This window comes from Austrofundulus limnaeus, unplaced genomic scaffold, assembly GCF_001266775.1.
Source record: "Austrofundulus limnaeus strain Quisiro unplaced genomic scaffold, Austrofundulus_limnaeus-1.0 Scaffold163, whole genome shotgun sequence".
NCBI classification, from domain to species: Eukaryota; Metazoa; Chordata; class Actinopteri; order Cyprinodontiformes; family Rivulidae; genus Austrofundulus; species Austrofundulus limnaeus.
Genome location: NW_013952565.1, coordinates 102,455 through 115,681, shown reverse-complemented (window position 1 = coordinate 115,681; position 13,227 = coordinate 102,455). Strand labels below are relative to the sequence as shown.

Below are 13,227 nucleotides of genomic sequence, written 5' to 3'. Positions count from 1 at the left end.
TCTCTGTCAAAGGGAACTGTATGTTTAATTTTCTGATGAACCGATGAATGATTGTTGCTCGTGTTTAAAGGCGCAGAAACACGAGCAGCATTAAGATATCAGATTTTATGGAAGAAAGTATCTGGTGCTTTGTAGCTGAACTGCTTGATCAAATGTGTCAGAGAGTTTATGCTTTACCGCAGGTTGCTCATGCAGGCAATTAGAAAAGGTGTTCTCTTACAGGGGAAGACTTTTGAACTCATGCACATTATTGTAGTTGACACATGCTATAGACTGAATGTATGCAGTAGCAATAAACTAGCTTATGAAATGTATCTCAGTGCACTGATGGAGAAATACATGCACATGTTTTAGTCTTAAATCAAAGCTACGCCTTGTAAAAAGATGCTGCCACACTTGCCTGCTTTGAACTTGTGTACATGATGCACATATTCACTTATTGTTCATTTTTTTATTTTTATATAATTTTTCTTCTACATCATTTCAAGGCTCTGTCAGGAGAGGTTTGTACTGAAGGAGTAAGGGAAGGAGTAAACGTCAGTAGTCGTTGGATGGATTTGAATTTGTTTTTAAAAATGTTAGAAACGTCACCGAACAACCTCTCACATTCATCACTTCATGTCATGCAAGGCTTTCCACAGAACCAGAACCACTGTGGTAGAAGTGGCCCATTAAGTGTGTTATTGATGTGACAAGAATAAAAAGATTTATGATTCATGAAGTGATTTATTTACTGTAATTTCACACAAATTGCATTGTTTGTTTGAATTCAGATAATAAACTACAACAAAATCAGTGTTAATCTAAGATGCTCATATGGGGTCTTGGCAGGGCTCATGCCCTATACCAGTCATTTTGCAAACCCAAAATAGGTTAAGTTGGTCATTTATCCTATAGTTCAGGGGTGGGCAGTCATGGTCCTGGAGGGCCGCAGCCCCACACGTTTTACATTTTTCCCTGCTCCAGCACACCTGATTCAGTCACTGAACTACCTCTTCCAAGTTCTGCAGTGTGGAGGACTGAAATGGACATAATTAGAAATAAAAGCAGAAATAGATAAATTAATCTTTAAATAAATAAATACATTTAAAATGCACAAAATAAATTAAAAAGAAGAACTTTACCTCATGTTTTATAATTTGACCTTTATGTTTATTTTTTCAGCTTAGTTCCAATAAATTATATATTTTAACACAATTTAAATTTTAATGTTTTTAATATATATTTTGCTGTTTTCCTTTTACTTATACATGCATTTGTGTCTCTTCAATGCTTAAACTGAATTATTTTTTTAATTTTGTTCAACAAGTCTTTTTATTTCTATGTGTTGTATGCTTGTTCTGCAGCAGTTTAGCTTAAAGTTTAGTTAAAAATAAATGCACAGGTAATGTTTTCCTCCTTACCTTTTGTTTGAAAATAAACTTTAAACTTTTAGCTAAACTGAGGCAGCACAAGCATGCAACACATAAAAAGACTTGTTGGAAAAAATATAAAAATAAATAAGTATAAACATTTAAGACCCAGATGCTCCCTAGATGTCACTGCTGGCAGGGCAGGTGACTCCCTTTAATGCCATTACTAAAATAATGTTTTTTTACTCTTACTGTGACTCACAAGCTCAACACAACAGCAACATAAACTATCATATCATATCACAAGCATAAACTATTTTTTTTATTTAATTTCACCTTGATAGTCCAGTACGGTGACTATTATTCTTATTTTTATTTAGATCTATGATTATTTTTTTATTGTTATTATATTTAATTCTATTATTTTTGCTGCTAATTCTCTTATTGTTTCATGTACTACACCTGAATTTCCCCGCGCGTGTGACAATAAAGGTATCCTGATGCATCTCAGTAATCCAGGTAAAAAATCAAAAAGAAAAAAATTGTATAGGTCTTCTGGACGGGTTCTTCTCTAATGAAACGTTTCGTCTCTCCTCCAAGAGACTTCTTCAGTCTGAGAGTTTCAGGCAAAATTCAGGCTTTTAAGCACTGCCTCCATGTGACTGATACTCACATCACATGGCTATCGTTGACACCTAATTAACACCTATTGTTAACAGGGGGTGGATTGATACTGGCAATAGCAGCACTGTAGGAGGGGGACAACTGAAAAYGGAGGCCTCCACCTCTGTTTAATGATGGACGGTCTTTATTCACAAAAATGGCTTTTTATTTACTCCTCTCTGTGGTTAACCAGTGGTTATTCCGTATGTTGCGGGTGTTTCGGAGAAACTGAGACGTTTGTTTTCTAAACATGATGTCCCAGTGGCTTTCAAACCCCAAAACACATTACGGCAAAGGCTGGTTCACCCCAAAGATCCGGTGCCCCGGCACAAACAGAACAATGTTGTATATGCTGTTAAGTGCCAGGAGGACTGTGACTATACATCGGGGAAACAAAGCAGCCACTGTTCAAAAGAATGTCCCAACACAGACAAACTACATATAATGGCCAGAACTCTGCAGTTTTCACTCATTTACAGGCCAGCGGTCACTCTTTCAGAGATGAGGATGTTCTCATTCTTGCTAGAGAGGAACGTTGGTTTGAGAGAGGAGTAAAAGAAGCCATTTTTGTAAAGAAAGACCGTCCATCATTAAACAGAGGTGGAGGCCTCCGTTTTCAGTTGTCCCCCTCCTACAGTGCTGCTATTGCCAGTATCACTCCACCCCCTGTTAACAATAGGTGTTAATTAGGTGTCAACGATAGCCATGTGACGTGAGTATCAGTCACATGGAGGCAGGGCTTAAAAGCCTGAATTTAGCCTGAAACTCTCAGACTGAAGAAGTCTCTTGGAGGAGAGACGAAACATTTCATTAGAGAAGAACCCGTCCAGAAGACCTATACAATTTTTTTCTTTTTGACAATAAAGGTAGATTCTATTCTATTCTATTCTATTCTATTCTATTCTATTCTATTCTATTCTATTCTATTCTATTCTATTCTATTAACACCCACACATTAAATATAAAACATGCAACTATTTTGAGGTTTACTAGTTTCTACTTTGGGACAAGCCTCTGCAGCTTTGTGAGCTGTGCTTGGTGTTCTCAGGTTAACAGATGTAAACATAAAGACACAACAGCTAAAAAGGCATAATTTTACATGTATTTTTATTAGATGATTGGGTAATTGTGTTCTGTTAGATTAACTGTAAATATGTGTAGAGAACTATTCGTAATTTACCTCTTAATTTTTGTCTTTCGACTGTTTTTCATTTGTTCAACACTTATTGACGTTAGCGTGACTGGCTGCCCGCCAGCGCGCGCGAGGGGGAGGGGCTGGAAATGACGGTTTGTCACATGAGCTGCGTTCATGTGACCGATTCACGTGTTTTTAAGGCATAAATAAGTCCGACACTGCCACAGCGGGTCTACAGACAGACGTCCGGGGCCGAACTGGAGCTGAGTAACTCACCGAACTGACAGAAACAACCGACAAAGACGCGACAGGTTAGTTTGTTTCGTTGACTTGAGGCTTTAGCAGCAACTACAAACAGCTAGCTTAGCTTCGGCTTAGCATATCTACTGTATCCGTCTCAAACCTCTACTAATATCAGAACATGTGAGCAAAGCTTTTATTCATATGTTTGTTGTTTGTTTAAATCTACATATCCTGTTAGGTCAAGGAGATAGTTTGTTTCCATATAGCTCTTGTTTGGTTTAGTCGTTTCACTCTGGTTTAACCACAGGTAGGGTCTTAAGCTCCGCCCCCTGTTACCGTAAACGGTGATTCACATTATTTTGTATTGAAGCATTAAAGTATGAGACATTTCTATGAAAGTGTGTGAAACATAATACTGAAGTCTGTGAAATGGAAAGTGAAACCTTGCTATTTTATAAGAGCGCCTTGTTTTTTTTAAAGAGCCGACAGACAACACATTAGTTATAAAACAGAGACCGTCCATGACCAGGATGAAACTGCTGCAGAGAATCATTCACACTTCAGGAAGCATAAATAAATATTCCTAGTTTTTAAACGTTTGGTTTTTTTGTCTGTTCTTACTGTATTTGTTTAGTGCACAAAAAGAAACAATATAAACAAGCCCGACAGTCAGGAGGAATGGGCAGGTCTTTATCTTAAGTCAACTCTGGAGTTTGATCTGTTGTTGCTTTGAGCACACCACAATGACTATTGTTGGGGGAATGCTTGTCTCTTCTATTGTGCACACCAAAAAGAGATTATTCCTCAGTAGGAGTAGTGCAGACTATGTGGACTAGATTTAAACAACTTCAAACATAATCTTTGATAATTTCTGAGATTAATTGAAGCACTGTCGTACAATCAACAAGGAACTCTCTTCATTCTTTCCTGTTTGTTTGGGGTTGACTCATCTCTGTCTTCATTTTAAACCTCATAGGTATGGAAAACATCTGACATCATCTTAACCTTTTTTTAAAAGGTTAAAAACACTGCTGGGCAACATAATCTTAGAGGTGTAGGTGGTTTAGAGACATACAAATGAATGGAAACTTCTCAGTGACTCAGCAGCTTCCTGCAGTTTTAAAACCGTGTGGAGTTTTGAAAGTGAAGCTATTGATTGTTGGAGGGAAGTGAAAGATATAAAACAGCAGACTGGGTGTTTCACTTCTTCAAATTGCTTTTGAAACATTGCTTTAGCTGCTGTATTCGATAAAATCACTTCTGTAAAAAAGTAACCAGAGGCTTTTTTTGTTTCTCACAAACAATCCTTTTTGCTGAGTCAGAGGATTTGAGCATTTCTTTGGTTTTTCAGAAAAAGGAATTGCATTTTAAAAGCTCACATGCTAGAATATTTGTACCAAATTTTACAAAGCTGACACCGACCGACTTGCACTAATTTTAGGTTGTGATCTCAGTTCTGTGAAGGGGAATTTCTCTGTTTACTTCTCCTATAGGTAGTTCTCACTAACAAGAGCCCCAATCATGTGACATGAAAGCAGTTTCCCAATAGTTCTTCTTATTTTACTGTTCTGGTAAGAGGACATGCCTGAACAGGTGACACCACTAGAGCCTAACAAGACATTTGTCTGGACTTGAATGTCTGGGCCAAACATGGCACAAAGTTTATATTAAACTTCAAAATAACCTTTTGGATTCTGGCTGTTTTGGAAAAACATGTTGTTGCAAATTGCAGAATAATTTTGTGCCGTTGTAGGTACTGGTATTTTGATCAGACTTCCTGTTTATGCCAAGTGCACTTTGGATTTTATTTTATCAAACGTGAATTAGCTGATTTAACAGTTCAACTAAAACAGAACTACCCTCTAGCTAAAATGTGTAATGTAATCACTGCAGATGTTCTATAAATGCATGACTAAGCGTTTCTGAAAAGCATTCCTGAGGACACAAGAGGTTTTTTTTGCATCTTACACTTGTGGATTCAACCAACGTGAAGATGTTAAGTCTACTGTGAACATTTTTTCTATTTTGTGCCAGCTCAGTAGTTTGAGGAGTGTATATTGTGGAGAACATTGTATTTCCCACGTTCATCATGATTAGTTGTAACATTAGACTTTATTTAATAAACATATAGCCTGGCCCTTGCCTTCATACGCAGCTCTGCTCAATTCTAGTTTCCTTCTCTGCTCCGTCTGGGACTTCTCCCATCGAGATGGATTTCGCTGGCAGATTTTTAGCTGGGCCAATCAGAGAAGAGAACGTCAATTTTCTGCGCACTGTCTGCTTGTAGTTTATTTTACCTGGGCCAATCAGCAAACAGAAGGCGGAGTTTTGAATGACGTTGATGTTCTGTGCAGTGTCTGCTAGTTATTTTAGCATACGGCAGTGGAGGAAGTGAATGAAGTCAGTCCGTGTTGATAAGACTTCAAATTAAATTAAATTTGTCTGACAAAGCAGCAGCTCTCATTTACAGTCGTCTCGTTCGGCTCGGTATATTTCTCCTCTCAGTAGGGTTGTTTACAGCACACGCGATTTCCGGTTAGCTTCTTAGCTTAGCCTCCATCACAGCGACATATGTCGCAGCCAACTGATCCAATCATTTTAAACTTCAGCAGAGGCCACGCCTCCTGCAAGAAACACTTGTCTATTCAGCAAGTCCAGACCCTTTTACGAAGCAAAGTGAAGGACGAGGGTCTGGTGGCTAATAAACGTATATTTTAACTGTAAAATAAAGACTGTAAAAATACTGTAGGATGTTCAGTTTTTATAATTTTTAAACTAAAAGTTTAAAAATATATTACACGGACAGGGCCATTTTATTTACATGCAAAGCATTCTGGGTGAATGATGATGTGGGTAGGTCATCGGTGCGAGGCTGCTAGCGAGCTATATCCACCCTGAAGGTTAATCTTGGACAATATCTGATGATCGACTCTTTTAAATGACCAGAGAGCGTTGACAGAGAGGAGAAGGTAGAAATGACTCAGCCTGGAACTGAAAATATGGATGGAGGACCTCAGTTTACCTTGTTTGTCGCACTTGCACCAAGCTAATACATATAAGGCAATATAGCATTGGCACTAGCACAAATGCTAACAGGCTAAGCTGAGGTTCTTCTTCATGAAGCAGCTCTGTTGTCCTCCATCCATATTTTCAGTTCCAGGCTGAGTCATTTCTACCTTCTCCTCTCTGTCAACGCTCTCTGGTTTCATTTAAAAGAGTCGATCATCAGATATTGTCCAAGATTAACCTTCAGGGTGGATATAGCTCGCTAGCAGCCTCACACCAAGGACCTATCCATATCATCATTTACCCAGAATGCTTTGCGTGTAAATAAAATGGTTCCGTCCGTGTTAAAAAATTTATTTTTTAAAATGTACAAAACTAAACAGCCTACAGTATTTTTACAGTCTTTATTTTAAAGTTAAAATAAACGTTTATCAAATAAAGTTTAATGTTACAACTAATCGGGGATCCCTTTAAGGGTTGCCTCTGCTGATTTTACCTTTCAGCTGAGACTTTTCAATGCATTGATCTGACTAAAATCTAGCTACAAATTATTTTCAGTCCTTGCAGCTATGATAGTCAGTTAAGTTAAACTTCAGTTCATTGTATAACTGTGCTAATCTTGTCTGTCAGACAGGATGTGGCATGCAGCTCTGTTTCTATTGGCTGCTGGCTTTTCGGTGAGCCTGGCCAGACCTCGCCTCCACCCTCTGTCCAATGACATGGTCAACTACATCAACAAGGTCAATACTACCTGGAAGGTGAGTTTATTTCTTTTATTTCTTTATTTTTTATTAATTTCTTCCTCCCTTCAAACATTTTTGACTAAATGACCTCTTTGTCCTGCAGGCTGGTCACAACTTTCATAATGTTGATTATAGTTACGTCCAGAAGCTCTGTGGCACAATGCTGAAAGGACCTAAACTGCCCATCATGTGAGTTTCACAAGAGCTAAATCTGATGCTAATGTGAATTACAAACAACAATATTAACATACATGTGCACATTTAACAAAGCACTATTTTTGTCTTTATTTTGTCATAAATCTGAATAGTTTAAATGCCACCAAGTAAAATGATGTAACGTCTGCTCATTTATCAAAAAAGTTTCACAGTAGCAGCAGGTGGTAACGCTGACTTGTCTTCCATGCAGGGTTCAGTATTGGGGAGATCTGAAGCTGCCTGCACAATTTGATGCCAGGAAGCAGTGGCCTAACTGTCCCACTCTGAAGGAGGTCAGAGACCAGGGCTCCTGTGGATCCTGCTGGGTAAGAAAGAACATTTCTGATTTTCCACCCCATGAAAACTAAACTTTTTTAGTTCTGTTTTGAAGTTTCAGTCAGGTTTTGTTTTTGAGTCTTAACCTCATGTTGTTGTCCTCTGTCTAGGCATTTGGTGCAGCAGAGGCCATGTCTGACCGTGTCTGTATCCACAGCAATGCGAAAGTCAGTTTGGAGATCTCCTCTGAGGATCTGCTGACCTGCTGTGACAGCTGTGGTATGGGGTAAGAAGCAGCCATGCATGCCTATAGAGATGCAATAATAAAGGATACAATGTGTTAATTTTGTACTTTCCTTTTTAAGCTGTAATGGTGGCTACCCCTCAGCAGCTTGGGACTTCTGGACCAAAGAAGGACTGGTCACTGGAGGTCTTTATGACTCTCATATTGGTGAGTGTGCATTTCAGGCTACAGTCATGTAAATGGTGAGCACAGGGCCGGATTTAGGGGGATACGGGCTCCTGGGCTTGAGCCAATAACGGTGTGTGTGTATGCATATATAAAATGTGTATGATATAACATCGTGTGCTGTTATATCTAATTTCTGTCAGCAGTAAGAGGCAGTTATAAAACCTACATGTTGCTGATATTTCATTTTTTAAGTCAACTAAACATGCTGTCATATTATTTGCTTATTTTATGTAACAAGAAAATATTTCAAATTGTAACCCAGGCTCCTCTGTTTTTTGCTTCAAACAGACATATGAACAGCTCTTACAGAATAGTTGTGTTCTCATGAAAAGCTTCATCCTGACATTTAGGACATTTATTTTATACTAGTTGTCTTTATTTAGATGAACTATTTTAAGTTTATTTTTTTATTTTAAGTAAAATATATATTTATATTTTTAATTCTTATTTTTTCAAAAAACATTTATATTTATAAGGTTCTACTAATCTTATATAGCTGGGAAATATTTAAATAAGCACAAAGCTTGGGACTCAAGAGGTTAAAACTGGTGGGGCACAGCCTCCCGTGGCCACCCCCACTTGTTGTGCCCCTGGTGACTGACAGGTGATGTTCCAGAGTGAAATGACGAGCTGGAGCTCTCCACATCTCTGTTAGATCTAGCTGGAAGAATTTTCAAATTTGTCTTCTGAGTTATTAGAAAGCACAGAGCTGATTTGTTGTCAGGCTGAGCTTAACTGGAGAAGTTTTCTGTTTGAAGCCGCTCGGCCCTGTTAGAGCTGCTGCACTGTGCATCTCTCTGGATGCCAGAGACAAGAGATTTAATTTATGCAGCACTTATACAAGGCATTTCTTATTTTGTGAATGTTTAGTTTTTAATAAGCTCCGCTGTTTGTTTTAGCAGCCAGCCCGGGGTTATTGGGACTAATTTTTCTGATCTCCGCTCTTCATCGTCAGCTCAGGTGGCACCCTGCAGCGCTAATTAGCTGTGTGGTATAATCGGCCCGACCTGTGGTGAGGAGAGGTGAAGAAGTCATTTATATGGCATAGTTTGAAGCACAACAAATCCAGAAAAACATCACAGCCCCAGAACCTGTCGCTCCCGCCCTGCGCAGATGAACCGCGCGCGTTCGCTTCAGCCTGTGGGCTGGTTCATGGACTGGACCACCGGCCCTCTGACCTGCACCATTGCCGGTGGTGCATCTCGTGGGCCGGTGGCTCGGGGGCCGAGGTGAGCTGCTGCTGTGAGATGCTGGTGGGAAAAAAAGCCATCTCCCTCCTGACACACACAGCTTGGAAGCACAAACAGCTGACGATGACGCAATCGTCCCGTCTCGCTCCTGGAGGAGAGGCGGTCAGTCAGAAAGCAGGTCTCGTTTTGATCCGGGGATAATGACCAAACATTCAGGGCTAAAGTGCCTGGATCTATTCATTCACAAAAAAAAAATATGTCATTGTGTGGCGGGGCCCCCCAAAGCATCAGGGCCCTAGGCTTGAGCCCCGTAAGCCCCTGCAAAAGTCTGGGGCAGGGTGAGCATTATTTCAAACATATCTTGATATCCTGGTTTCACTCAAGTTTATTTATATAGCACCATGTTACAACAAACGTCTCAGGACACTGTACATAAAAAGAATAATCTAAAGAAGAAACCAGCAGGCTGTGTTGAATCACTTCATCACAGTCTCCCATCCTGAGCAAACTGTGGAGAGGAAAAACTCCCTGCTAATCAGGAAGAAAGCTCCAGCAGAACCAGGCTCAGGACAGGAGACCATCTGCCTCGACCGGCTGGTTGAGGGACAGGAAAGACCACTCAACCGTTCTGTGGTAATTCTAATAAAAACAAGAACTGTTGCACATCACCTAAAGGTCCATCTCCAGAACATGAAGATACAGATTTATCTTTTTACTGTATAACAATGGCCTTTTATATTTATTTTTTTCTTTTAGGTTTTACTATTCTTAAACTCTTAAATAAACATTAATTTTTTGAGAATTAGAAATCAGTTTATAATTGGTCTTTCTGTATTTTGACATGCTGCAGAACAGAGTTTACCAAACATTATCAAGCCCCCAAACAGCATTAGGCTGCCCCCCCCTCTCCCAAACCCACAAAAGATGATACAAAATGAATAAAGAAACATTAAATTTATAATTATTTACATTTAATTCACTATTCAGTAAATATTAAGAATTTCATTAACATGTTTTAAAGACTATTATATTCCCACTGATAAACTTTTCAACAAAATGTCGACGATAAGAACAGAGCAACAGAAAAACCTTTCTTAAGCTCTCTTAAATAATATTTCCTTATATTCTGTAAAATTTAAAATATTGAAAAACAAATGCAATTTTATTAGTTTTTTTTTTCTTTTTTCTATTTTTATATATTTCCCTCTGTTTTCTGGTCCCCTGGTGGCCACACTTTGAAAATCACTGCTGTAGGAAATTGATTTTGGTCAAACTAAAACAGGAGCATCAAAGTTATCTCTGTATTACTGTAGTTGTGCATTTGTGTTTAAAGTATAGTTATCCAAAACCTGTCTTTGTCCACAGGCTGCAGACCTTACACCATTGCACCTTGTGAGCACCATGTGAACGGCAGCAGACCTCCCTGCACCGGGGAGGGTGGTGACACGCCTGCCTGCGTAAACAAGTGTGAAGCTGGATACACACCTAGCTACCGTCAGGACAAGCACTATGGTAAGAATAGAAAGGGTGGGAATGGGTCATTAATTTCTTTATATATAAATAAGTATGTTAATACTGCTTGTTAATTCCATTGCTTATTCACCTGAGATGAATTAATGTAAACAGTTAGTTGCTGCTACAAACAAATCTTAACTGAAAGTTTGTTGTAGGTAAAACTGCTTACAGCGTGGAGGCGGATGAAAGTACGATTCAGGCTGAGATCTACAAAAATGGTCCAGTAGAGGGAGCGTTTACAGTCTATGAAGATTTTCTCCTGTACAAGTCTGGTAAGAATGTGTACTTGTAAAAGTTTTAAACTCTGTATGTGGAGCTCAAGGTGATGGTAAACGTACCTTACTGTCTGTTTTCCCTTCCTCAGGTGTTTATCAGCATGTGTCTGGTTCTGCTGTGGGTGGACATGCCATTAAGGTCCTGGGCTGGGGGGAGGAGAACGGTGTCCCTTACTGGCTTTGTGCAAACTCCTGGAACACTGACTGGGGTGACAACGGTGAGCAGAAACATTAATTATGGTTTACATCTACTTTCTGTTTGTGTAGCCCTCCCATTTGCATAAGATATACCTCTTAAATATTTATTTATTAGTGACGCTACGTTTTGGTTTTTCATCTAAATTAATCTTCAACTTTTGTTATTGAGTACCTGTCACACATTGGTTCATGTTTTTGTGTACACCCGTGTTTTCTTTTGTGTTGAAATATAAACTTTTCTATGTTGTTTATTTTTTTTCAGGTTTCTTTAAATTCCTGCGTGGATCAAATCACTGTGGTATTGAGTCAGAGATTGTGGCTGGAATTCCCAAATAAACCAAAGGTGAGTTTATAAGTATTTGACACAAACTTGTGATTACAACACGTATCAATCACAACCAGGAGAAGTCGCCATTTTTTGAATATGGTTCTTGCAAAGAAACTATATTAAGGTTTTGTAATTGTGCTCAAGCTTCTCTGGTCTGAAATATATATTTATCATGATATATTTGAGTCAAAGCTTGTCAATGAACAGCTAGATAATTTTTTTTTCTCTTGCAGGTCTGAGGTGAAGAATTGCCACTAGATGGCGCTGTACTCTACTCGCCTGCCCTATAACAAATTATTCTTCAGGTTCCCAACAATCACTGTTGTCACAGTAACATGATGGTAAAATGTGCCAGCACTCAGATCAACATTTTCTATTTCAAAGCTGCTTGTAGCTGTTTTCAGATCTTGTAGCAAGACCTGTTAGGACAGATTTTGTCACAATGCCACTGAAAGAATAAGTTTTTGTCCTGCCATATCACCGTATCCTTCCTTTTTTTTGTACTGTTGTGATATTGAGTGACATTTTAGATCAATGATGATTGAATCAAGTTTTTAGAACCACTCTAAGCAAATTTCAATGTGCCTAATAAGTAGTGTTAGCTTTTTTGTTGTTTTTGTTGATCTACAAATGTTTTCAAACTTATTGTCTGAATGTACTGATTGTACTGATTGTAACTTCATTTTAAATGTTAGGACAAATTTAGAAAATGTTTTAAAATTTGGATGGAATTTAGATGGTTTTCAGCACAATGTTTGCACATTGTTCAATTGAATTTAATAAACCTTTAAAGTGGTAATATGTATCGTTTTTTTCTACTACAAAACCAGGGGTGGCAAACCAAAACTAATATCCATAACAGAATTCTTATGATGTGTAAAATCAACTATTTAAAACTATGGCAATATAAAGCTACAGATTTGCCAACAGATGTTTTAATTTGTAAATTTTAAGGATATTACTGATTTTGTGACATTCAGATACAAAAAAAAAAAAAAAAAAAAAAAGAACAACAAGAATCCAAACTGTCTGCACTTCCGCAGCAGTCACTTTCTAATTTGTCCTGTAGTACCATAAAATGTCCTTATATTCTTACATATTTCAGTGGCATCAGAAGTATTTGAAATGTTGGGGGGACCCACTGGTGGGGGGTCTGGGGGTCCTCCCCCAGAAAATTTTGAAATAAGTAAATGCCATTTCTTGCATTCTGGAGTACATTAACAGGTTGTTAAACAGACGTTTGAGAAACAACAATACATAGGAAAACACTTGATGTGACTATTCTATAAATCAAGTGGAATGAAACTGGAATGAAACAGCACTGAGTGAAGTAATATGGAAAATGTGGAGGTTCAAATTAATTAAATTTTTAATGTGATGGGGAAACTTCAATTCAAAAATGACTGCTGTGATGTCTTTTATTTAAAAATGTAAAAAATACTTTAAAGACATTTACAAGGAACAAGCTTTTTAAATTTTAGAGCCAATCACCTCTTCTGTGTAAGAAGTTTTATTTGCTTGTTGATGTTTACTTTTGTGAAGAAAACCTGTAATTATGAAAACCCCAAATTATCACTGTAGTGTTATCCCAAACTATTAAGTTATTTGCTTTTTTATGTCATATAATAAATATTAT

The 13,227-nt window shown here is 38.2% G+C and overlaps 1 protein-coding gene across 2 annotated transcripts; it reads left to right on the top strand.

The window, feature by feature from the left end:
• Positions 1–3,314: 3,314 nt before the first annotated feature.
• On the top strand, positions 3,315–12,390 carry ctsba (cathepsin Ba). 2 transcript variants are annotated; one of them, XM_014017186.1, is made up of 11 exons: positions 3,315–3,461; positions 7,034–7,157; positions 7,246–7,331; positions 7,549–7,663; positions 7,784–7,899; positions 7,979–8,064; positions 10,641–10,787; positions 10,946–11,062; positions 11,155–11,283; positions 11,526–11,606; positions 11,825–12,390. In XM_014017186.1, the coding sequence occupies exons 2-10, from the start codon at positions 7,035–7,037 to the stop codon at positions 11,597–11,599; spliced, it is 993 nt and encodes a 330-aa protein (XP_013872640.1). In that variant the 5' UTR covers positions 3,315–3,461; position 7,034; the 3' UTR covers positions 11,600–11,606; positions 11,825–12,390. The 2 variants fall into 2 exon arrangements, with proteins under 2 accessions (XP_013872640.1, XP_013872639.1); XM_014017185.1 differs by having other exon boundaries at positions 7,030–7,157.
• Positions 12,391–13,227: the final 837 nt, after the last annotated feature.

Coding starts and splice junctions, on each gene's coding strand:
- ctsba (XM_014017186.1), top strand. CDS start 7,035: ATGTGGCATGCAGCTCTGTTTCTATTGGCTGCTGGCTTTTCGGTGAGC. Junction 7,158..7,245: donor AGGTCAATACTACCTGGAAG/GTGAGTTTATTT, acceptor TTTGTCCTGCAG/GCTGGTCACAACTTTCATAA. Junction 11,284..11,525: donor CACTGACTGGGGTGACAACG/GTGAGCAGAAAC, acceptor ATTTTTTTTCAG/GTTTCTTTAAATTCCTGCGT.